This window comes from Oncorhynchus masou, chromosome 12 (genome assembly GCF_036934945.1).
Source record: "Oncorhynchus masou masou isolate Uvic2021 chromosome 12, UVic_Omas_1.1, whole genome shotgun sequence".
Taxonomy (NCBI): Eukaryota; Metazoa; Chordata; class Actinopteri; order Salmoniformes; family Salmonidae; genus Oncorhynchus; species Oncorhynchus masou.
This window is the reverse complement of record NC_088223.1, coordinates 42180256-42205976: the sequence shown is the minus strand read 5'-3', so window position 1 is coordinate 42205976 and position 25721 is coordinate 42180256. Positions and strand designations below refer to the sequence as shown.

The 25721-nt window shown below is 42.0% G+C and overlaps 3 protein-coding genes across 3 annotated transcripts; 2 read left to right on the top strand and 1 right to left on the bottom strand.

Moving 5' to 3' along the window:
* Positions 1-1749: 1749 nt before the first annotated feature.
* Positions 1750-4886, bottom strand: crabp2b (cellular retinoic acid binding protein 2, b). The gene is made up of 5 exons (XM_064979163.1): positions 4765-4886; positions 4526-4645; positions 3217-3395; positions 2717-2833; positions 1750-2576 (listed from the first exon to the last, which is right to left on the bottom strand). The coding sequence occupies exons 2-5, from the start codon at positions 4605-4607 to the stop codon at positions 2526-2528; spliced, it is 429 nt and encodes a 142-aa protein (XP_064835235.1). The 5' UTR covers positions 4608-4645; positions 4765-4886; the 3' UTR covers positions 1750-2525.
* Positions 4887-8926: 4040 nt separating this feature from the next.
* On the top strand, positions 8927-13770 carry mrps21 (mitochondrial ribosomal protein S21). The gene is made up of 2 exons (XM_064980620.1): positions 8927-9040; positions 13231-13770. Exons 1-2 carry the CDS (start codon positions 8958-8960, stop codon positions 13409-13411), a joined length of 264 nt encoding a protein of 87 aa, XP_064836692.1. The 5' UTR covers positions 8927-8957; the 3' UTR covers positions 13412-13770.
* A 7240-nt stretch (positions 13771-21010) lies between these two features.
* ciarta (circadian associated repressor of transcription a) lies at positions 21011-24905 on the top strand. Its single transcript, XM_064980618.1, has 5 exons — positions 21011-21240; positions 22135-22496; positions 22613-22767; positions 22883-23027; positions 23152-24905. The coding sequence occupies exons 2-5, from the start codon at positions 22137-22139 to the stop codon at positions 23521-23523; spliced, it is 1032 nt and encodes a 343-aa protein (XP_064836690.1). The 5' UTR covers positions 21011-21240; positions 22135-22136; the 3' UTR covers positions 23524-24905.
* The last annotated feature ends 816 nt before the right edge of the window (positions 24906-25721 follow it).

Genomic DNA, 25721 nt, shown 5'->3' with positions numbered 1-25721 from the left:
TTGCTTCTCCTGCTGCTCCTGCCTGTTGACACGCCTCTTGGTCCTGTTGTGGTGGGTGATTCTGTTACGGCTTTCTAGGTGGGAAGGAGAGTCGGACCAAAATGCGGCGTGTAGATTGCGATCCATGTTTTATAAACAAACGTAAAACACAAATCAATTACAAACACTACAAAACAAAGAACGTAACGAAAACCAAAACAGCCTATACTGGTGTAAATAAACACAGAACAAGGACAGCAGGACACTAAGAACAATCACCCATGAAACACTCAAAGAATATGGCTGCCTAAATATGGTTCCCAATCAGAGACAACGATAAACACCTGCCTCTGATTGAGAACCACTTCAGACAGCATAGACTTAACTAGAACACCCCACCAAGCTACAATCCCAATACAAACACACCACATACAAAAACCCATGCCACACCCTGGCCTGACCAAATAAATGAAGACAAACACAAAATACTTCGACCAGGGCATGACAGTGAGACTCGAAATTGAGCTCAGTTGCATCCTGTTTTGATTGATCATCCTTGAGATGTTTCTACAACTTGATTGGAGTCCACCTGTAGTAAATTCAATTCATTGGAAATTATTTGGAATGGCACACACCTGTCTATATAAGGTCCCACAGTTGACAGAGCAAAAACCAAGCCATGAGTTTGAAGGAATTGTCCGTAGAGCTCCGAGACAAGATTGTGTCTCAACACAGATCTGGGGAAGGGTATAAAAAATGTTGGCAGCATTGAATGTCCCCAAGAACACAGTGGCTTCTATCATTCTTAAATGAGAAAAGTTTGGAACCACCAAGACTCTTCCTAGAGTTGGCCTCCCAGCCAAACTAATTTTCAGACCAGAAAGGAAGGACCGTTTAAAAAAAAATACATATACACATATCAGTTACAGTATGGATGAATTAAGTTTGGATGAATGCATCAACACTTTTGACTGAACTGTCTGTTTGGAATGGGAGCTATGCACCTCAGGTTACATAACTCACTCTCACTTCATTCATTCATTCACTCACTTACCCAGTGAGTTTATTGAGAGAACACGCAGTTTGGAGAAATGAAGCCCAGGAAGCCTGATGCTGGCTCAGCACAGTGAGTAAATCTGAGGAGGACCTCAGAGGGCTTGGCTGCGTTCAAAATGGGACTCTTTTCCCTACATTCTTCACTACTTATGACCAGAGCCCTATATAGGCAATAGGCTGCAATTTGGGACCCTCGGCACACCGTCTGCAAATCTGGAAAAACCATCACTGCCTATGGACAGAGTAAGCATTCTCTCTCCTCAGGAAGTGCACGAGAGATCCTGCACTGTTCAATCCATTCTTCAGTCCATTATTTTCTAAGAACTGAACCGTCCTCCCAAGTATGTGTTAATGTAAGTGTGACTGTATTTTGTTTCGGCTGTCCAGTTCAGAGGTGCGTGGGAGAGTCGGAGAGAAGCTACAAGCGTCTTCACACAAATCAGAGGCAGTCATTTTACCCTTTGATAACTGGGTGCTGGCCGAGTCCAGGGAAGAGGGGGTGGGGAACCTTTTATTGAGCTCATACTGTAAGTAGGTACAGCTGGGAAGGAGAGTGGAGGGAATAGCACCGTTATCAATATGAAATGATTTTGTTATTGTCCCTCACACTCTCATTCTTCCCCTACCACTCCTGTTTTTTCCCCTTGTTCTTGCCAAATGTCTCTCATTTGGCAAGAACAAGGGGAGTATAATATGTTGTTCATAAAATATGGATTCTCTCTTGGAGTATACAAACTTTAATGAGCAAAATGGTAAGGGATGAGAGCACATAGAGAAAAGGGTATGTAGGAGAGAAGGGCAGCAGTTGTCGTTGGGGTTAACTGCCTTGCTCAAGCGCAGAATGGCTGATTTTTCCACATTGCTGGCTCAGGGATTTGAACCAGCAACCTTTTGGTTACTAGCCCAGCGCAATTGACCGCTAGGCTACTTGTCAAAGAGGCCAAGTGGCATGGAAGTGGCAGGAAGGGGTGGAAAACAAATGAGGGATGCAAACAAAGATCTTAGGCAGAGGATAGAAGTTGAAAGGAGGTGGTATGGAGAGAGAGAAAGTCAGAACAGCGGTGATGGACAAGGTCTCGGTTTGAATCAGAAAGCTAATAAAATCAGGTTTTGGAAATACATTAGCAATTTGTAATTGTTTTAACAACATTTTGAGAATGGTTTACAGGTGCTTTGGTAAAAAAAAAATTGAACAAAAATATGGATGGGTTTTCATGTGGTATACTGAGAATGAATACAGCTTTGGTTGTGTAGGAAAAACGATACCATTACAAGCTAATACGAGAACATAAAACGGACACAACATCAAAATAAACTGACACAAGGCTTTCACAACAGTCAAACTCTGTCTGACAAAAAGCACACCACTGACGTCTTATTAACCACAATCTGAATGACTGGAAGATTAAATAAGCAAACAGAACAGGTAGAAATGAAGAAAAGTGAAAAAAAGAGGCACAAAATGAAACGTTTGACAGTCTTGAAAGTTTTCATTCTCGTTGATACACTCTGGTGCACACGACATCCCCAGCGCTCATTATCTGAAAGAAAATTATAACTAAATTAATACAAAACTCTGATAAATCAAACACATATATTTGCCCCCATTTACAGTTAAAGCCTAACATGCAAATACAGGAGTAGGATTACCGTTTATAGGCAATAAAAATGGACTCTTTACCAAAATCAGTTCACCATCATTGGTCACTTCACGGGTCCAGGCAGTCTTAGGGCCCTCCCCTTTCTGCAAAATCTGCTCACAGCTGATCTTGCTATCTGTCTCCCAGCGAGGGGTACTCTGGAGAACATAGGAGGAAGGCCAAGCAAGGATTGAATAGATAAATGACACTGCATGTTGTAGTGAAGTGGTTAGATAGAAAGACACAGCAGATCTGTGTGTGACCCTGAGGCTTCTCATTTGGTACTCAGTACTGTTGCAGCATGTTACTGCTTCCTCAAGTCTGTTAGACGGTATGTTTGCTGCCCTCTACAAACCATATAAAAAGTAAGAATAGTAAACCATTACCAAGAACAACTATCAAGTTACACACAGATTATTTCCACATGCTTATACAGACCCCTGATTTCATACACTGAGTCCTGGCAAAATATGCACATATGGTAACAAAAATATTTCATATAACATATGTAGAGATGAAGAGTGTGGAAATGGAGTATTACCGTGCAGAGGCGTCCATCCACTGTGGTCTCATTGAAGGGCTGTCCCACGGTGAAGGAGACATGGGTGGTGCGTACGCTGGTGGAGGTCTGGATGGAGAGGCTCTCTCCCTGCTGGGTGATCTCTACTGCAGGCCTGGAGGCTGCAGCCACGGCTATCTTCCTGATAAACACGTTCACACCTGGTCATAGGGGACCAATAAGGTATCACAGGAGTAGATGGAGAATGGAGACCTTGAACGCATCCTAAATGGCACCCTATTCATTACATAGTGCACTACTTTTGAACAGGGCCCTATGGGGCTTTTGAATATATATATATATATATATATATATATATATATAGGGAATACAGTGCTATTTGGGATGCATCTATTGATGAAAAGCCATATCACAGCCATCATTCATAACCATTATTTTATGGGTAGTGGGAAAGACATCAGAGGGGAGGGTTTGATCTCAGACAGAGCTCTCATTCATTCAACCTTATGGGATGATTAGCATAGACATTCATACAATTAACAGGATGTTACTCAACCAAATGAATGAATAATCAGACTGAATTTCATTCCTCTCGCCTATTCAAATTAACATTCTTATCCCTAAATAAAAATCTGACAAACCTTCTCATTTGAAAGTTTCTTTTTTGCCTGGAGCGAAATTGCTCTTTGGAGGGATATATTTCAGGGGCCCCTGGAAGCAGTTTACACTGGATTTAATTACAATCTCATGAGGAATGGGTAATAACTAGGTAAAATATAACATTCCTCCACAGGTTATTTGTCTTTACATTTTAATGGATGCCACTGACTGGCCCTCGTGACCTTTCAGTGTGTGTGCGTGTGCGCGTGCGTGCAGGTGACTGAGTGTGTAGGTGGACGGGTGCCTCAAAAAAGATAACCAAGGACTTTTAAAACAATAGATCAAGCAAGATAATTATTAGAAATAATATGGCTAGCTCATAATTACCCATAAAACCAAACACATGCACAGAGGAGAAGAAACACTTGAGGGGTGTGTGCGGCCACAGACCAAGCTGGTTTAACATTTCACCCATAGCCCAGAGTGGGATGCTTGACCAAAGGCTTGGGCTCCATAGATAATAAAAATAATCATAATTGCAATTGCATAAATATGTGCAACAGTGATTTGTAGAATTTATGACAATCTGAGACTATATCAAAGAGTCGATACATTTACAGACATGTCTACTACAAACATATTTATATATAGAGTGCATTAAGACATTGGAATGTTAGTTATAATAACCAAAAGGCTACGTCCATGTTCATAACAGTATGAAAATGCTCACCCAGTGCTTTCAGGAGTTCTTCAAAGTTTTCAGAAGCCTTCATTTTCCATGTCCCAGAGAAGTCTGCAATTTTACGGTCCATTTCAGATGTAACTGAAACAGATGCTATAGTAGTCGATACTTACAGAAGAAAATAGATAGCGTTACTATTCAGTTCTCTGCTGACCCTGTGAAAATAAACTGTTTGCAGCTACTTTGATTTTCCTTTGCATTTCGTCTCTCAGGTTGGGTACCGTTACCTGGTCCTCTCTGTTTACTCTATGCCCCTCCCTCCTTCAGAGGTTGATTCAATCTGGTCGCCGAACTCCCTTCTTTGTTTTATGTCTTGCTTGGTTTAAGCGTTCCGAGCGCGCCCTGGGTGGTAAATGAATATCAATAATCTTAATGGAACCAAAGAACACGTTCCTCTTCTCGAGCATTGGTGGAAGAATCTAGAATTGTGGCTGTGTATTCACGTAAAATAGCCGACTGAGATATCTAGACCCTTGATATATCTATTACTATTACAGTATATAATATTGCGTTTTGTAAACTAGGCTAGATACATTTTCATTAGGTTACAATGTAAACTTTTATATAGTTCCAGTTCTATCGAGTGGGATTTTATTGCCAAACAAACTGCAAGAACATGTATGCTTGCAAGTATGCTTGCACTTTGAAGTTGAATGGCGCCAGTGCGGTAAATCAGGTTGTGGAACTCAAAACAAGAATTTGGGCAAGTAAGTGATAGGATAAGAAAGGGGTATCATCGGTCCTATTGAAAACTTCACGTTTGTTAAAGAGGATCCCATCTTAAAGAAGATTAAGATTTTGGAATGTGAAATCAGATAGGTTGGGTTAGCTCCTGTAGAAAGAGGAGAGAAGGAAGTGCAGAGAGCAGTGAGGTGATGCTGATCAATGACCCATGGCAATCATCAATATGAGGCTATGTCCTATCATGGGTTAGCTCTTCTCAATGAGCACATTAGAAAATTGCATATTCCATATTGACAATATATCAATGAATCAATCAAAACATAATATGGGGTACAAGTCCTTCACTCCCTTTAACGTATTTAAATATAAATACAATTAAATAAATATTCATATATATTTGTAATCATGCCTAATTACATTCACCAACTGATTCAAGAATATGCGACCTTAAAGCACATACATTGTTCTTGTTTGACACATAGGCCTCAGATATCTTGAAATGCTTCTCAACGAGATATGTCTTTACATGTTTATGTGTTTACAAAACAACAGACCTCTATTATAAGTAACTGCAGAAAGACCACTATCTCCTCCTTATACAGTTGAAGTTGGAAGTTTACATACACTTTAGCCAAGTACATTTATACTCAGTTTTTCGCAATTCCTGACATTTAATCCTAGTAAAAAATCCCTGTCTTCGGTCAGTTAGGATCACCACTTTATTTTAAGAATGTTAAATGTCAGAATAATAGTAGAGAGAATGATTTATTTCAGCTTTAATATCTTTCATCACATTCCCAGTGGGACAGAATTTTACATACACTCAATTACTATTTGGTAGCATTGCCTTTAAAACTGTTTAACTTGGGTCAAACATTTTGGGTAGTCTTCCACAAGCTTCCCACAATACATTGGGTGAATTTTGGCCCATTCCTCCTGACAGAGCTGGTGTAACTGAGTCAGGTTTGTAGGTCTCCTTGCTTACACACGCTTTTTCAGTTCTGCCCACAAATTTTCTATGGGGTTGACGTCAGGGCTTTGTGATAGTCACTCCCATACCTTGACTTTGTTGTCCTTAAACCATTTTGCCACAACTTTGGAAGTATGCTTGGGGTCATTGTCCATTTGGAAGATCCATTTTCGACCAAGCTTTAAACTTCCTTACTGATGTCTTGAGATGTTGCTTGAATATATTCACATAATTTTCCTGGCTCATGATGCCATCTATTTCGTGAAGTGCACCAGTCCCTCCTGACGCAAAGCACCCCCACAACATGATGCTGCCACCCCCATGCTTCACGGTTGGGATGGTGTTCTTCGGCTTGCAAGCCTCCCACTTCTTCCTCAATGGTCATTATGGCCAAACAGTTCTATTTTTGTTTCATCAGACCAGAGGACATTTCTCCAAAAAGTATGATCTTTGTCCCCATGTGCAGTTGCAAACCGTAGTCTGTTTTTTATGGCGGTTTTGGAGCAGTGGCTTCTTCCATGCTGAGCGGCCTTTCAGGTTATGTTGATATAGGACTCGTTTTACTGTGGATAAAGTTACTTTTGTACCCATTTCCTCCAGCATCTTCACAAGGTCCTTTGCTGTTGTTTTGGGATTGATTTGCACTTTTTGCACAAAAGTACGTTCATCTATAGGAAACAGAACGCGCCACCTTCCTGAGCGGTATGACGGCTGCGTGGTCCCATGGTGTTTATACTTGAATACTATTGTTTGTACAGATGAACGTGGTACCTTCAGACGTTTAGAATTTGCTACCAAGGATGAACCAGACTTGTGGAGGTCTACAATTTTTTTCTGGGGTCTTGGCTGATTTCTTTTGATTTTCCCATGATGTCAAGCAAAGAGGCACTGAGTTTCAAGGTCGGCCTTGAAATACATCCACAGGTGCACCTCCAATTGACTCAAATGATGTCAATTAGCCTATCAGAAGGTTCTAAAGCCATTACATCATTTTCTGGAATTTTCCAAGCTGTTTAAAGGCACAATCAAGTTAGTGTATGTAAAACTTCTGACCCACTGGAATTGTGATACAGGGAATTATAAGTGAAATAATCTGTCTGTTAACAATAGTTGGAAAAATGACTTGTGTCATGCACAAAGTAAATGTCCTAACCAACTTGCCAAAACTATAGTTGTTTGTTAACAAGAAATGTGCGGAGTGGTTGAAAAACAAGTTTTAATGACTCCAACCTAAGTGTATGTAAACATCCGACTTCAACTGTACCTCTCTCCATCCCTTTGGTTGCACTTGTGAAAATCCTCTCTCCCAAAATCATGACATTCAAGCAACTCACTTTTCATATTTCAATTCGAAAATCTAGGGGAAAGTGAGTTTGCAAACATACAATTTGTCAGCCTTTAAAAGTGTTGCATAGAGATCAAAGTCAAATGGACACCAACAACAGAGAGGAGACAGGGTGAGGGTTTGAAATTAAACAACCCTCTCAATTAAATTTCAAAGGGCTTTATTGGAATGGGAAACATATGTTTACATTGCTAAAGCAAGTGAAATAGATAATAAACATAAGTGAAATAAACTATAAAAAATGTACAGAAAACATTTACAATCACAAAAGTTCCAAAAGAATAAAGACATTTAAAATGTCATATTATGTCTTTATACAGTGTTGTAATGATGTGCAAATAGTTAAAGTATTTGTACACCTCTCTCTCTCTCCAAATGTCAAGAGGTAATTACCAACCAATTCTGTCCCGCTGGTTCCGTCTCCCCCACATCCTCTTACAACCCCCCTCCCTCTCCTCTTTCTCCTGCCAAGAACATTTCAACAAGTCTGGATCAGAACTAATACTCCTGGAAACCTAATACTGCGTATTCTACCAACCCCCAAAATTCAACCCAAAATTCAACCCAAAACATTCATCTATGTTGTTTGCAGGAGTTCACAATATATGTAATAGGGTGCCACTTGGACATAGCCTATGAGACTAAGAGGCCCAGCTGAGGACTGAGTTAGATAAAGGAGAGGAGAAGGTCCTCGGAAGAAAATGTGAGGACATCTAGTCCCTGTTGTTATGACGACCAGTATCCTTTCAAATCTGTTGATTGTTCATGTTTCCCCTGAATGCGTTCTCATTTTACAGGACATAATCACAGAAGTACAATTGAGGGTAACAGTCATTCCCAATGTATGAATGTGTCTTTGTGTCTTCATAGGGCAAATTTCATTTCAATTCAGATGATGTGATGATTGAAATTCTATTCAAGAATTGAAAAAAAAAAGCCTAAACAAATATTAGTTTCATGAATTCATGAATTTTATTTTAATTATTGGATGACCTGAACTGAATGATTTAAAACGAAGCTGAGTGTAATGAATATTGCTACATTAATTATGCACTCCCCAATGGCCATTTTGTGTTGAGAAATGTTAGTAACTGGTGGAAACATTGAATAAATGTAATGTCATAAAAACATCAAGACTAGTACCAACATATTGATATAGATTTTATAAAACAGAGCTACCTGGTTAGTAGTAATTCAATACTTAATTACATGATTATGAAACTTAAATCTTATTTTGTCGAATCTAATCAAATGTATTTATATTGAGTTCAAGACAAAAGTCAAGCTTAAGCACAGGATAGGATGTTGATGTAGCGCCATCTAGTGTTGAATGTGATTTTCTGATTACAATTTCATATTAGTACGGAACATAACACTTTGTCGTCTTTTGCATCCACCCGGACGACTGCATCAGTCACAACATGGCGAACCACCTTCGTTTCGTTGCTCGGACGGTGATGGTCCAAGAGGGCAATATCGATGCAGCTTACAAGGCTCTAAATAGGTATCGTATCCACATGTATTTTTAAGTTACTGAGATAACTAATGTTAGCTTTTGTAAGTCGGCTTATTATTTGAACGTAGCTAACTTGATCAATGTCATTCCGACATGACTTCCGGTGTAGACAGAATCCATAAGGTAAACGTTGAATTTGGCCATTGTCCTTTAAACCCAGGAAGCAGACATTCAACTTGCCGTTCGCCAGTTTTTCAAGCTTAAATGTCAAAATCCATTCGGTAGGCTACTTACCAAAGGACGGACGATAGTTGCTAATCTTAAAAACATGTCTACGTGACCAATACAATTGGATTTAGGTATGTGGAGACACATTGTACAATATGAGGATGACATTATAGTCCTAAAAAAGCTTTCCAGTTTCACTGACTCGCCCAATGATGTGCAACGCACTCAACTGCGATGGCCGATTAGCTCCTGCTAAAAGCCTGTCTCTCTCGTTTTACTTAGTAAAAACAATGCTCTTCACTCAATAGGCCTATTTGGAAGATGATACACTACATGGTCAAAGGTATGTTATGTGGACACCCCTTCAAATTAGTGGATTCAACTATTTCAGCCACACTCGTTGCTGACAAGTGTATAAAATCGAGCACACAGCCATAGACAAATATTGGCACTAGAATGGCCCGTACTGAAGTGCTCAGTCACTTTCAAATTGGCACCATCACAGGATGACACCTTTCCAACAAGTCAGTTCTTCAGAAACGTCTAGGAGCAACAATGACTCAGCCGCGAAGTGGTAAGCCACATAAGCTCACAGAAAGGGACCACCGCATGCTGAAGCTTGTAGCGCGTAAAAATCATCTGTCCTCGGTTTCAACACTCACCATGGAGTCCCAAATGGCCTCTGTAAGCAACGTTAGCATAAGAACTGCTTGCCGGGAGCATCATGAAATGGGTTTCCATGGCCAAGCAGCCGCACAGAAGCCTAAGATTCCACGCGCAATGCCAAGTATCGCAATGACACCACGCGCAATGCCAAGTATCGGCTAGAGTGTGGTTTGAAGCTTGCCGCCATTGGACTCTGAAGCAGTGGAAACCTGTTCTCTGAATCACTCTTCACCATCTGGCAGTCCGACAGCTGATTCTAGGTTTGACAGATGCCAGGAGACCGCTACCTGCGCGAATACAAAGTACCAACTGTAAGGTTTGGTGGAGAAGGAATAATGAAATGGGGATGTTTTTCATGGTCCGGGCTAGGCCCCTTAGTTCCAGTGAAGGGAAATCTTAACGCTGCAGCATACAATGACATTCTAGACAATTCTGTGCATCTTTGTGGAAACAGTTTGGGGAAGGCCCTTCCTGTTTCAGCATGACAAAGCGAGGGCCATACAGAAATGGTTTGTCGAGATCAGTGTAGAAGAACTTAACTGACCTGCACAGAGCCCTGACCTCAACCCCATCGAACACCTTTGGGATGAATTGGAACGATGACCGCGAAGCCAGGCCTGATCACCCAAAATCAGTGCCTGACCTCATTAATGTTATTGTGGCTGAATGGAAGCAAGTCTCTGCAGCAATGTTCCAACATCTAGTGGAAAGTCTTCCCAGAAGACTGGAGGTTGTTCTAGCAGCAAAGGGGAGATCAACTCCATATTAATACATTTGGAATGAGATGTTTGACAAGCAGGTGTCCACATACTTTTGCTTATGTAGTGAATTTGTTAGCCTACTGACAGATGTCTTCACTTTTCAGCAGGAGCCATTTGCTTTCCAATCTGTGTTTCCCCGCGATTGTGTGAAACCTGAATGTGACCCCCCCCACCCCATTTAATCTCTGAACTGCCTCTACGCTAACCCACGCCAACCTATGTGATAATGCTGTTCATTGACTATAGCTCAGCGTTCAACGCCATAGCTCCCTCAAAGCTCATCACTAAGCTAAGGACCATGGGATGAAACACCTCCTTCTGCAACTGGTGGTAAGGGTAGGTAACAACATATCCGCCGCGCTGAACCTCAACACGGGGGCCCCTCATGGGTGCGGCTCAGTCCCCTCCTGTACTCCCTGTTCACTCATGACTGCATGGCCAGGCACGACTCCAACACCATCATTAAGTTTGCCGATGACACAACAGTGATAGGCCTGATCACCGACAACGATGAGACAGCCTATAGGGAGGGGGTCAGAGACCTGGCCGTGTGGTGCCAAGACAACAACCTCTCCCTCAACAGGATCAAGACAAAGGAGATGATTGTGAACTACAGGAAAAGGAGTACCAAGCACGCCCCCATTCTCATCGACGGGGCTGTAGTGGAGCAGGTTGAGCACTTCAAGTTCCTTGGCGTCCACATCACCAACAAACTAACATGGTCCAAACACACCACGACAGTCGTGAAGAGGGCACAACAACGCCTATTCCCCCCTCGGGAGACTGAAAATATTTGGCATGGGTCCTCAGATCCTCAAAAGGTTCTAGAGCTGCACCATCTTGCATCCTGTCTGATTGTATCACTGCCTGGTACGGCAACTGCTCGGCCTCCGACCGCAAGGCACTACAGAGGATAGTGCGTACGGCCCAGTACATCACTGGGGCCAAGCTTCCTGCCATCCAGGACCTCTATACGAGGAGGTGTCAGAGGAAGGCCCTAAAAATTGTCAGACTCCAGCCATCCTAGACTGTTCTCTTTGCTACCACACGGCAAGCGGTACCTGAGTGCCAAGTCTAGGTCTTAGAGGCTTATTAACAGCTTCTACCCCCAAGCCATAAGACTCCTGAACAGCTTATCAAAGGCCTACCCCTCTTACACTGTTGCTACTCTTTTTATTATTTGTGCAAAGTCACTTTAACTCTACCTACATGTACATAATACCTCTTTCCTCGACTAACCGGTGCCCCCGCACATTGACTCTGTACCGGTACTCCCTGTATATAGCCTTGCTATTGTTATTTTACTGCTGCTGTTGTTACTTGTATTTGACATTTTTTACTTCACTCTTATTTATCTTAACTTCTCAAAGCATTGTTGCTTAAGGGCTTGTAAGTAAGCATGTCACTGCAAGGTCTACATCTGTTGTATTCTCCGCAAGTTACAAATAACATTTGATTTGATGCCGTTCACTGAAAGATTTTCCCGACTGTAGGCATGCTTTGTGATTGGGCTACACACAATCCACGGCTAGCCAATTGGAGAGAAAAAAAGCTATTGATTCTGTGGCTAAATGATAGGCCTACTCCTGGTGTAGTGTTCTGAACTGTTGAATTTGTTTCTGAACAGACAGCAGTAGTTCTTTGGCAAATGTATTTCAATTCATCGGGTCATTTCATCAGCGCTTCCAGCACCCTTCCCGACGCTATGCTTCTATAAGGAAGAAAATAAGTGCATAGCTGGAGAGAGAAGAGTTGCAGGCTCATGTCTATCAGAGCAGAGAGAGGGAGCAGGGTCAAATAATGTGAATCTCATTCTAGTTCCGTGAGCGACACGGCCACAAGTTGGAAATGTTGTGCAAACATAAACCCGTGCCGGCCCAACACAAATAAAAAATATAAAAAATAAGTTGAATATCAGGCACTTTTTCACATAGTTTTTTTTTGAGGGCATGATAATTAGAGGCGGCAACTTGAATTAACTCTGATTGCAATGTAACATTTTTAATAAAAGCAAACAGTCCCAATAATTTTTCATGCCACGTGAGGTACTGGATTATGGCAAATGGGTTCTGGAACGAAACAGTCCAAAACGGAGCGCTGCCAGATCCTGTTCTCAAATTAGCGAACTGAAGATTTAACTTGCTACTGTGTTCATGATCACCAAATCAGTATCTCCCAAAATTGCTACCATCGGGGAGGGGCTATTTTCTACTGCTTTCTCTCCCTTCCTGCTTGGTTGCCTACCTTTCCCTAAGCCTCTCCATTCTCTCTTGCATATTAGAAATTCCTATTTTTACCTAAAGCCTGTGGCTTTAACGTTCTGATGCATTGCATATTAAGACTAGTTATGTCCTATGATAACCCCCGTATGTCTTTTCCGTGCGTGATGCTGACTAAAAACAGCCATTTGAGATGGATGAATATTTCCTACTACTCAGACATTATATTATAAGCCTTTTAATGAGACGTATAATGGCTAACACATCCTCATATCAAAGAATAAAACATTTTACATGGAAGGTATACAGGTATAGGCCTACTTCTAACCCATTTCTCTCTGCTCTCTCATTTTGCACCCTTAAGAGTGCTGTCTGTGGATGGAATTATCGAAACGGTGAAACGAAAGCGCTACTATGAGAAGCCCTGTCGGCGCAGGCAGCGAGAGAACTATGAGAACTGCAAGAGGATCTATCATTCTGAAATGGCCAGGAAGATCTCCTTCATCTCCCGGACGCAGAGACAAGACCCCTGGGTCGGCTCCTAGGTGGAGGGCTATGTTCACTGAGTTAGCACTACCCAGCTGGAAGATGGAAGATCAAGATTTGTATTCCACAATCCAAAGGGTTAGGATTGGTGGCAGACACTTTGAAAAATGGTTTATCGTCGAAATGATATCTTCAGTTTTGAATGGTAATTTTCCCTGTTCATTATAGCGCGGCCTGCCAGAGGCGAGCATGTCTGTCTTGTTTGAGAAATGAAACCTTCATTCTCGTATGAAACCTGACAGTAACTATTTACGTCAAACTATTGTTAACATTTTAAACACAAAGCCAAATTGATGTTTCGCACCTGGATCAAAAGTTGTGGTAATACTGAAGTTAAATAAATTCTCTCATTATGTAAGTTTGTTTCTAGTACGTTTTGTTTCTGAGATTAAATTAACCAATTTTGCTTGCTCCCACCACTTATTTTCGTTAGTTTTGTGCCACTATTTGAGGTACGCCATGTTCTATAGATGAAATTGTGCTTTATTCAACTTTTTTAGAGTATTGTAAAAAAGAATGGCATTTGTTGTGGCATGAACAAAGCAAGTCAAAGCAAGTCATCTTGGCATTGTGGAGTAGGGCAATACATGATCTATGATGGATTTGCAAGTTTTTTGGATGGCGGCTGACCTACCTTCAATAGAGAAGTGGCGGAAGTCAGAATCAATGATTTTGGAAAGCGAGCTATTAGATAGACCATAATATAAATTTTGGAGACTGTTTAAAAGGTAAATCTACAACATGTTGGCCACTCATTTCAAGCAATGTCTCATGATACACTTGTCTCAAGAAATTGCCTGAAATTCTGATATTCTTATTGTTTCAAATAAAATATTATTGGTTCCATACGCAGCGCCACTCGGGCACTTCATCTCAGTGCAAGTGGCGTCACTACAGTCCCTGGTTTGAATCCAGGCTGAATCACATCCGGCCGTGAATGGGAGTCCCATAGGGCGGCGCACAATTGGCCCAAAGTCATCCAGGTTTGGCTGGGGTAAGCCATCATTGTAAATGAGAATTTGTTCTTAAATGACTTGCCTAGTTAAATAAAAGGTTAAATACATATTTTTTTGCTCATGTTAACATAGGTGTAGCGAAATGCTTATGTTCGCAAATCAAAAGCATTTAAAGAAAATAATTAACAAATATTAGAATGAGTAATCTCAGAGTCCGGAATATAACTAGTGCCTTGACGAGGGGGAAAAACGATTTAATCTATTTTAGAATAAGGCTGTAATGTAACAAAGTGGAAAAAGTCAAGGGGTCTGAATACTTTCTGAAGGTACTGTATATGTGTATCGACATTATGGACAGTATATGAGTAGAAAAGGTGTGTGCAGCAGTAATTATATAGGATGAGCCTTAACTAGAATACAGTATATGCATATGAAGTGGGTAAAACAGTGTGTAAAATTATATTGTAGTAACCAGTGGACAATAACGTTGTACATACGGCAGCAGTCTCAAAGGTGCAGGGTTGAGTATCGGATGGTAGCCAGCTAGTAACAGGGACTAAATTCAAGGAAGGGTACTGGGCGGAGGCCAGCTAGTTTTTCAGTCTCTCTGTCCCAGCTTTGATGCACCTGTACTGTCTCTGCCTTATAGCGGGGTGAACAGGCGGTGGCTCGGTGGACCAAGCCAAATTTCAGTCCCGAGGTTGAAGAGGTACTGTTAGGCCTTCTTCACCACACTGTCTGTGCATGGATCATTTCAGGTTGTCAGTGATGTGGACGCCGAGGAACTTGAAGCTTTTCAACCTCTCCACTCCGGCCCAGTCGATGTTTTTCTGGGCATGCTCCCTCTGCTGGTTCCCAAAGTCCATGATCAACTCCTTTGTTTTGTTGACGTTGAGGGAAAGGTTGTCCTCCCTCTAGGCTGTCTTGTCGTCCTTGGTAATCAGGCCTACCACTATTGTGTAGTCTAAGAACAAAATGATTGTTTAGGAGACATGCGTAGCCACTCTGTCATAGGTGAACAGGCAGTACAGGAGGGGGCTAGGCACGCACGCACTCTTGTGGGGACCCCGTGTTGAGGGCCAGTGTAGCGGAGGTGTTGCCTACCTTTAACACCTGGGGTCGGCCCGTCAGGAAGTCCATAACCGAGTTGCACAGGGCAGGGTTCAAACCCTGTGCCACGAGCTTAGTGATGAGCTTGGAGGGCATTATGGTGTTGAAGGCTGAGCTGTAGTTGATGAACAGCATTCTTACGTAGGGTTTCCTCTTGTCCAGGTGGGATAGGGCAGTGCGATGGTGATTGCGAGTGCTTCATCCATGGATCTGTTGGGGCATGATGAAAATTGTAGGGGGTTTAGGGCACAGGTGTCAAACTCATTCCGTGGAGGGCCAAGTGATTGCGGTGTTTCGCTACTCCCTTGTACTTGATGAATTAAGTTTGATAGTTAGTAAGGAATTCCACAACTGGTTGTCTAGGGCTTAATTGAAAGAAGAAAAAAAACTGCAGACACTAGGCCCTCCATGGAATGAGTTTGACACCCCTGGTCTAGGATGTCAGGTAAGGTGGCGGTGATATGATCCTTAACGAGCCTCTCAAAGTACTCCATGATGACAGAAGTGAGTGTTACAGGGCGAGATGAGTCATTTAGTCCAGTTACCTTCACTTTCTTGGGTACAGGGACAATGGTGTACATCTTGAAGCAAGTGGGGACAACACACTGGGATAGAGAGAGATTGAGTATGTCTGTAAACGCTCCATAACAACATTGTGGAAGGACCTCCAAATATAATTGCTTGATTTAATTAGGCCTGTTCATTTCTGGATCAGATGATACTTTTTAGGAATGGTTGAGTCATCCAAACAAATGTAAATGGCTATTATAGGGTATAATTTATCTACACCAGTGGTACCCAAACTTTCTATAGTCCCTACCCCTTCAAACATTCAACATCTAGCTGCGTACCCCCTCTAGCACAAGGGTCAGCGCACTCTCAAATGTTGTTGTTTTGCCATCATTGTAAGCCTGCCACACACACACTATAAGATACATTTGTAAAACATACAAATGAGTGTTTTTTGTCACAACCCGGCTCATGGGAAGTGACAAAGAGCTCTTACAGGACCAGGGTACAAATAATAATATAATTCAGAATTTTGCTCGTTAATTAGCCGTCTTACATATTAAACCTTATTTGTTCATCAAAAATTGTGAATAACTCACCACAGGTTAATGAGAAGGGTGTGCTTGAAAGGATGTTGGGTTGTTTTGGAGAGTCAGTCTTAAATCATTTTCCACACACAGTCTGTGCCTGTATTTAGTTTTCATGCTAGTGAGGGCCGAGAATCCACTCTCACATAGGTACGAGGTTGGAAAGGGCATCGGTGTCTTAACAGCACGATTTGCCACGGCAGGATACTCTGAGCACAGCCCAATCCAGAAATCTGACAGTGGCTTCTGATTAAGTGGACTGGAGGCAGGGCATGAAAGGGATAACGAATCCAGTTGTTTGTGTCGTCTGTTTTGGGAAGGAACCTGCGTAATTGCGTACCCAGCTCACCCAGGTGCTTCGCTATATCACATTTGACATTGTCCGTAAGCTTGAGTTCATTTACACACAAAAAATCATACAATGATGGAAAGACCTGTGTGTTGTCCTTGTTATTAATGCAGACAGGAAAGAGCTCCAACTTCTTAATCATAGCCTCAATTTTATCCTGCACATTGAATATATTTACGGATTCCCTGTAATCCTAGATTCAGATAATTTGGGTGAGAAAAAACATCACCCAGATAGGCCAGTCGTGTGAGAAACTCGTCATCATGCAAGCGGTCAGACAAGTGAGAATTATGGTCAGTAAAGAACTTTAAGCTCGTCTCTTAATTTTTAAAAACGTGTCAATTATTTTCCCCTTGATAACCAGCACATATGTTGTAAAAGTGTTACATGGTCGCTGCCCATACCATTGCATAATGTAGAAAATACACGAGAGTTCAGGGGCCTTGCTTTAACAAAGTTAACCATTTTCACTGTAGTGTCCAAAACAACTTTTCAAGCTGTCAGGCTTGGCTTGGCAGCAAGAGCCTCTCGGTGGATGCTGCAGTGTACCCAAGTGGCGTCGGGAGCAACTGCTTGCACACGCTTTACCGCTCCACTATGTCTCCCTGTCATGGCATTTGTGCAATCAGTACAGATACCAACACATGTTGACCACAAGTCCATTTGATGTTACAAAGCTGTACAGTACTTTAAAAATATCCTCTCACGTTGTTCTGGTTTCCAGTGGTTTGCAGAAGAGGATGTCTTCCTTAATTGCCCCCTCCCCCCCCCCATAAACGTAACGGACATACGCTAGGAGCTGTGCCAGGCCCGCCACTTCTGACTCATCCAGCTGTCACGCACAAAATTCACTGGCTTGCATGCAAATAAGTCCTCCACAATAGTATGGGGATTGCCTGTCCTAGCCACTCGGTAGCTCACAATATAAGATGCTTCTAGCCCCTTCTTATTAATGGTATCTGATGCTTTTATACATGTCTTACTACTCTAAAGTAGTCTTCATTCTTGCTCAAAAAAAACTGCCGTGGCTTATTTTTCAAATTGTCATGTTTCGATTCTAAATGTCTGCGCAAGAGTGAAGGTTTCCCGTGAGAGAGTAATGGTTAATGTGATTGGATGTTAATTATTTGACTAGGCTACCTGTATTTGACATTGTGGTGTTATTTTGCTGAATACAAGATGTTTGAATTTCATTTTTGGCAGTGAAACGAGGATACTCAGGCGAGGAAAAAAACCTCACCCAAATGTACGTATAGCCCGTTGGAAACAAGTCAAAATGAGGCTCAGTAGTGTGTATGGCCTCCACGTGCCTGTATGACCTCCCTACAACGCCTGGGCATGCTCCTGATGAGGTGGCGGATGGTCTCCTGAGGGATCTCCTCCCAGACCTGGACTAAAGCCAACTCTTGGACAGTCTGTGGTGCAACGTGACATTGGTGGATGGAGCGAGACATGATGTCCCAGATGTGCTCAATTGGATTCAGGTCTGGGGAACGGGCGGGCCAGTCCATAGCATCAAGGCCTTCCTCTTGCAGGAACTGCTGACACACTCCAGCCACATGAGGTTGAGCATTGTCTTGCATTAGAAGGAACCCAGGGCCAACCACACCAGCATATAGTCTCACAAGGGGTCTGAGGATCTCATCTCGGTACCTAATGGCAGTCAGGCTACCTCTGGTGAGCACATGGAGGGCTGTGCGGCCCCCCAAAGAAATGCCACCCCACGACTGACCCACCGCCAAACCGGTCATGCTGGAGGATGTTGCAGGCAGCAGAATGTTCTCCACGGCGTCTCCAGACTGTCACGTCTGTCACGTGCTCAGTGTGAACCTGCTTTCATCTGTGAAGAGCACAGGGCGCCAGTGGCGAATTTGCCAATCTTGGTGTTCTCTGGCAAATGCCAAACGTCCTGCACGGTGTTGGGCTGTAAAAGCACAACCCCCACCTGTGGACGTCGGGCCCTCTCATACCACCCTCATGGAGTCTGTTTCTGACCGTTTGAGCAGACACATGCACATTTGTGGCCTGCTGGAGGTCATTTTGCAGGGCACTAGCAGTGCTCGTCCTTGCACAAAGGCGAAGGTAGCGGTCCTGCTGCTGAGTTGTTGCCCTCCTACGGCCTCCTCCATGTCTCCTGATGTACTGGCCTGTCTCCTGGTCGCGCCTCCATGCTCTGGACACTACACTGACAGACACAGCAAACATTCTTGCCACAGCTCGCATTGATGTACCATCCTGGATGAGCTGCGCTACCTGAGACACCTGTGTGGGTTGTAGACTCCGTCTCATGCTACCACTAGAGTGAAAGCACCGCCAGCATTCAAAAGTGACCAAAACATCAGCCAGGAAGCATAGGAACTGAGAAGTGGTCTGTGGTCCCCACCTGCAGAACCACTCCTTTATTGGGGGTGTCTTGCTAATTGCCTATAATTTCCACCTGTTGTCTATTGCATTTGCACAACAGCATGTGAAATTTATTGTCAATCAGTGTTGCTTCCTTTGATTTCACAGAAGTGTGATTGACTTGGAGTTACATTGTTGTTTAAGTGTTCTCTTTATTTTTTTTGAGCAGTGTATATTTAAATGTGAATCACATTTTTATTTGGCGTACCCCTGACTGCGTTGTGCTTACCTGGGAAAACATGATCTACACTAAATCACTCATATCCTTCTTGCTAAAATGGCATAATTTCAGTTTGTGACAAAACAAGCAAGCGTGTAGAGAATCATTGTACGGTCTAAACCGCTGTGAAATATATTTTCCATAACATAATATTGTATTTTCAGCTGTTTGAAGCTGGTGTACAAAACCGAAAGTTATAAAAATAAAAAATAAATTAAGAACGGGGAGCATAGAAAAAGAAACACATCAAACAGATTTACAGTTTCTTAGACTTTCTTTCAATGAGAATGACATATTTATAACTAAAATGTCTATGTGAATTTGGTTGGGTTGTCCAAAACATTACTTATTGCAGCTTTAACTAAATGGGGAGTAAACATGCATGACAGTTTTACTAAACTCAGCAAAAAAAATAAATGTGCCTTTTTCAGGACCCTGTCTTACAAAGATAATTAGTAAAAATCCAAGTAACTTCACAGATCTTCATTGTAAAGGGTTTAAACATTGTTTCCCATGCTTGTTCAATGAACCACACATAATTAATGAACATGCACCTGTGGAACGGTCGTTAAGACACTAACAACTTACAGACGGTAGGCAATTAAGGTCACAGTTAGAAAAACGTAGGACACTAAAGAGGCCTTTCTACTGACTGAAAAACACCAAACGAGAGAGAATCAGGGTCTCTGCTCATCTGCGTGAACGTGCCTTAGGTATACTGCAAGGAGGCATGAGGACTGAAGATGTGGCTGGGGCTATAAATTGCAATGTCTGTACTAATGAGACGTCTAAGACAGCGCTACAGGGAGACAGGACGGACACTTTTGATTTTGACACCCCCTTTGTTCAGGGACACATTATTTCATTTACGTTAGTCACATGTCTGTGGAACTTGTTCAGTGTATGTCTCAGTTGTTGAATCGTGTTATGTTCATACAAATATTTACACATGTTAAGTTTCCTAAAAATAAACACAGTTGACAGTGAGAGGACATTTCTTATTTTGCTGAGTTTAGTTGGTAGCCACCCTAACTCGACCATTATCCAATTATTTATTGCCCCAGCTCTGGTGCATCATCATCAGGCTGATCCATAGCTGATGACATCAGTTGTTGTCCCGTGTTCTACACAGTGGAGTCCGAAACCGTAAGTACCGCCTAATCACTAGCCTTACATTATGATAATGCAGGACAGGACACCTCGGCCACACTATTTAAACCGTGTGGTTACTGCCTCGTGTTTTTCCTTGCTGACGATACAGCCACAGCCTTCCACACGTCTGACACGTGCAGTGAGAGAAAAGCGTGACAAGTAAGTTCCTGGGCCAATCAGTATTTATGTAGTCACGGAGTGGTTATATTCTCAACCAATGAGAGCGTTTTTTTACCAAGTGCTAACCAATCGCGGCCATGCACACAGTTCAGCACGTGTAGCGCATGGTAGCAATTCACATGTTGCCCCTCGCTGTACTGAGCACTGAAAGGTAAACGGAATTTGAAAGGAGGAAACAGTACGGAGACGTTGAGAATAGAGGACTCTTACAACTAGAGTGCGCAATCAACATCCGTGTTAGTCATATATTTTAAAATAAGATCTTAACAGAATTGCCATAGGAGAAGGAAATAGCAGATATTCAACTAGTTATCAATTAGACTTTTATTTGATTGTTTTGATATCGGCTTCATCCTAAAAGGTAAGAGATATATCGGCTATAGCCTACTGTGCCTTGTGTTTTTCTTTAGAGTTTTTACCCCCAGTCCTATTTAAGCTCGATTTTAACTGTCAAATGTGCTCTGTTGGTTACAATAATTAAGCAAATAGTAAAATCATTATTGGTTGTGCCTGAAGTATGCGCTGGTTCAGGATCAGCTTTTCCAGCTCTAGCCCGAACCTTCCTTTGGTTAACGCCTCAAACCAACCTGGAATCAGTTCATGGCTTTAGTTATCTCTATGTATGTCATCTATATATTATTTAAGAACTTAATACAGTAAGTATTTAAAGAAAAGGCATAGGGGATTTATGAGAAGCGTTCAATGAACATTGACAACTTTATAATGCGGGAAACAATGTAGTGTAATGCAGACTCTGGCCTTTTGTTTCAGGGTTGTCAATTAGTTTGATGTTAAAATGGTCAGATGTTTGAAATGTAACTAATAGCTGACATAAAATCCTAGAGCGATACAGCCAAATCCCACTGGACAGGGTGCGTCACCCCTCCACACAGCACACGATCACATGTATAGATAGCAACGCAACAGCTCGTGGAGTTTGAACCAATATCGGTGACTAACAACATTCCTTCTTGAATATTTATTAGTGGACACACCTACTAGTATTCTGGAACGTGACGTGAAACCCATGCATTTGCATTGTTATTGTTATTGATTTGTTGTTGTTTTTTTTTTTATTGATCGTTTTTTAAAATTTAAATAGTGATATGGGTATGTCTATGACTATGTCATTTTGTTAAAGGGGGGATTTACTACATGCCGGACTTGTTGTAATGCCTAGGTCACCATTAACTCTACATCAGCTATTACTAATTGTAATATCCCTTGGGACTGACCTGGTATGTTCTCTCTCCAGGGATGCATTTGTTGAGCATGTCCACCAAATGGCCGTCCTACGACTCCCGCTCCTCCACCCCCAGCTTCCTCCTCAGCGAGAGCGACGTGACGGAGGACGAGGCAGACATTGATGTCTTCACCTCCGAAAGCGAGGGAGATAGCTCAGGGGGTGGCAAGACCTGCTCAGTACCCTTCTCCCTGGCCGGGGGTGGCGAGGCAGCCCCTAGGTTACACTGGTCCATGGCTGGGAGTGGACAAGCGGAATGCTTTCCCCACACCAACATCTACCCATCCATGGTGGCTTCTTCTTGCAGTGCTGCATTCTGCACAAAGGAAAGCACAGAGGAGACCACACAAGGAGACCTGGCCTTCGCTCAGAAAGTGAGTTTTGTTTTTTTGAAGACTGATTTAAACATACTTTGTTACTGATTTCTCTCACCCAGGGACATTATCAGACAGAAGATATTGATGTTTTCTGTCTCTCTTCTCTCTCCTAGTGTTCAGAGCTACAAAAGTTTATCAGACCCCTGTTGGAGCTTCTGAATGGACTCAAGACGGGGAGATTTGAGAGAGGTCTTAGCAGTTTCCAGTCGAGCGTTGCCATCGACAGACTACAGAGGATCCTTGGTATTCTTCAGAAACCTGACATGGGGTAAGCAAACCATCTTGTGCATAGCTAGCAGGAACTTATGGTGTAGTCACACATTTACTTTAAGTGTTTCATGTCGTAACATGTTATTAATGACAGTACTCCTCTTTTTCCACAGAGAGAAATTCCTCCGCACCCTCCTGCAGGTAGAGATGATGCTGAAGATGTGGTTCCCCCATGTGACCCCTGTTGCTGCCACCCAGAACCCCACACCCAGTCTTCCGCCACGATGGCACCAAAATCAGCTGTGTATGCCAGTCAAAGTGGGTCTCTTATTGCTCTAGCTATCACTGTTTAATATGTAATTGTCGTAATGATTCCCACAGCAATCTATGATATGTAAGACTTGTATCTAATTTATGTTTTTCTTCAAACTTGCTCCATCAGAAGCGCAAGCTTAGCTGGTTGGACTCTGATTTCCCCAGTGCCGCCCCACCCAGCTGCAAGCGCCTGCAGTGTGAGGACAACTACCAGGAAGTGACCTCACAAGACTTTAGCCTTTTGAGCACAGACACTTATAGCCCGTCATGTCTGACTGTCAGCAGGAGAAGAAAGGGAAATAAGAGGTTTGAAATTTCACCTTGCTCTGCATGTGGTAGCCCAGCCACACAAGACAGCCGTGTCTCCTCCACCCATCTGGTCTTTCACTCACATCAGCTCTCCCTCCATGGACATCAGCCACAGAGGTGCCACAGCGGGCCTGGCACAGTGAAGACACAGACCAATATTACATCAGTGGGAATCCAAAGGAGGAGTTAATCTATCCCCACATTACTAAGGTCTGTGAAACAAGAGCCGGAGTAGAAGCACAAACACATAGAAGTGGACATAAAACTGAACTCTGAACTCATTGCACCTTTTCACCATCTTTCATCCAATTTTGTCTGTGTTGGAGAGTTCTTTTTTTTTTTTTACTGAAATTTACCTGGGAATATTTTTTATGGTTGATATGATAAAGCAGTGTTTAGTAATAAAAAATATATATATACTGTTACATTTGTATTTTATTTTAGACTTGTCAACAAAAATAGCCATACAGTCCAATCACATGAAATACACTATACACTAAAAAAAGATTGACCTCTAACCTAACATCAACTCACAGTTATGATAAAGTTATCAATAGTAGTAAATCCTAAAACACGGACAATAGAATGAAAAACAATACAAGCACCTGTTAATCCTTTAGCTGATGCAACACAGTGAAAAAAGGCAGCTGAATGTATAAGGCTTGCTCATTGATTGTAAACCATGCCATACAACTGGCACTAAACCACTGCCAACCTTCCGGTTACTAGTCCAACACTCTAACTACTAGGCTACCCTGCCGCCCCTTTACTTTTTGAAACATTTGATGTCAGGTTTATTCTTCTATGGTGTGAAAAGAAAAATATTTTGAGGAATACACTGCCCAAAAGCGATTTGCACATGAGTATTTTACTTTCGATAACAAAGGACATTCTACTTTATTGATAAATGTTACTATTGTGATGATGCAAAACACCTCATTTTTAATCTTCTAGGAAGGTTTCTATTGGATTGGGAGAAAATCCCTAAAAAATATTTCATTCGGCCATTTGAACCACAATGTTTTTGCTTAGCAAATATCATTCATGTTGAATGTCACTTTATCCCTGGCCACTTTCAGAGAGTTACAACTCAAGAGAGACTAACTCGATGGGAGTAGGCAGGAAACCAAGAATAACTGGGTACTGACTTGATCTACCAACTTAAAGAAGATTTCTGGATAAAAACGAATACAGACAACTGAAGCTGGTAGTATGTGTTATTGTTCCTAATCATGCCGAGGAAGGCCCAGGTCGTGGACAGCATAGGAGAGAGATCACTGCAGTTGTAAACACAGGTAACTGTGTTGAGGCAATGCACAACCCTTCCTAAAAGCTGGTCATACATCAGCCAATTGTGGAGTTGTTTATTTAGATATTTCCCTTGAGGAAATATTGCAATTTCATGTGATGTTTTTGGTGTATGTAGCCTAATACTCCTGCTTAATTAATAGTGTCCTGTGTGGCTCAGTTGGTAGAGCATGGTGCTTGTAACGCCTGGAGAAGCGTGTCTGTTAAATGACTAAAGTGTGACATTAAAAAAAAGTTGAAATAAAATGTATATTTTCAAATAAATAGGGCCTATGTTTTGGACATTTTCTTTGTTTATCAAAAGAGGACAAATGGTTCGGCTGAAAAGGATACTTTGCTGTTTTATGTTATCTTCCTTTATTCAAGCTATTTCCTTTGCCTCCTTTCTTCCTACCTTTTACCCAACACCCTCCTTCACATTTTTGGGTTGGACATAATATAATGGTTTTTTGGTTACACGCAATGTACTTGTGCATAATATTTCATATAAAATTGTTTGAGACCAATATTGTTTTTGATAAATTGTACCCTTTTTGCTAAAATAAAGTAAGTGTTGGTTCATCAGAACTTGATGTCTGACACATACATTCAAATTATTTCCCCGAACATCTGAGCTGATGTAGAATTGATCGTGGCCCTGCTAAATGAGAGTTCAGGTAGGCCTCCGTGCTACAGCAAGAAAGTAGAAGGGGTGCTTGACAACAATGACAAAAATACAACAAAATAGCCTACCAAGAAAAACTTCCAAAAGGACAACCGGTAATTTGAGGCAGGAAGGAGTTGGGAGTACTCAACGAAAAATGCAGAGATACATTTCTTATTTGCTGAAGCTTTATTCCATTGTTAGGATGAGTGCAGGTGACTGATGTCAAGTTGTCAGTCACCTGTACTCGTCCTACTTCTTTCAGAGAAAGACATCAGTTTGGCGTCGAAGCGTCAGTCACCTGTACTCATCTCAACGATGGATTAAAGGGGCAATCTGCAGATGCTATATTTGTGGATTTATAAATTAATGATATATACCCATTGATTCTTGAAGAATGTAACTTTTAAATGCCTCATGGGCTTTACACCCCATCA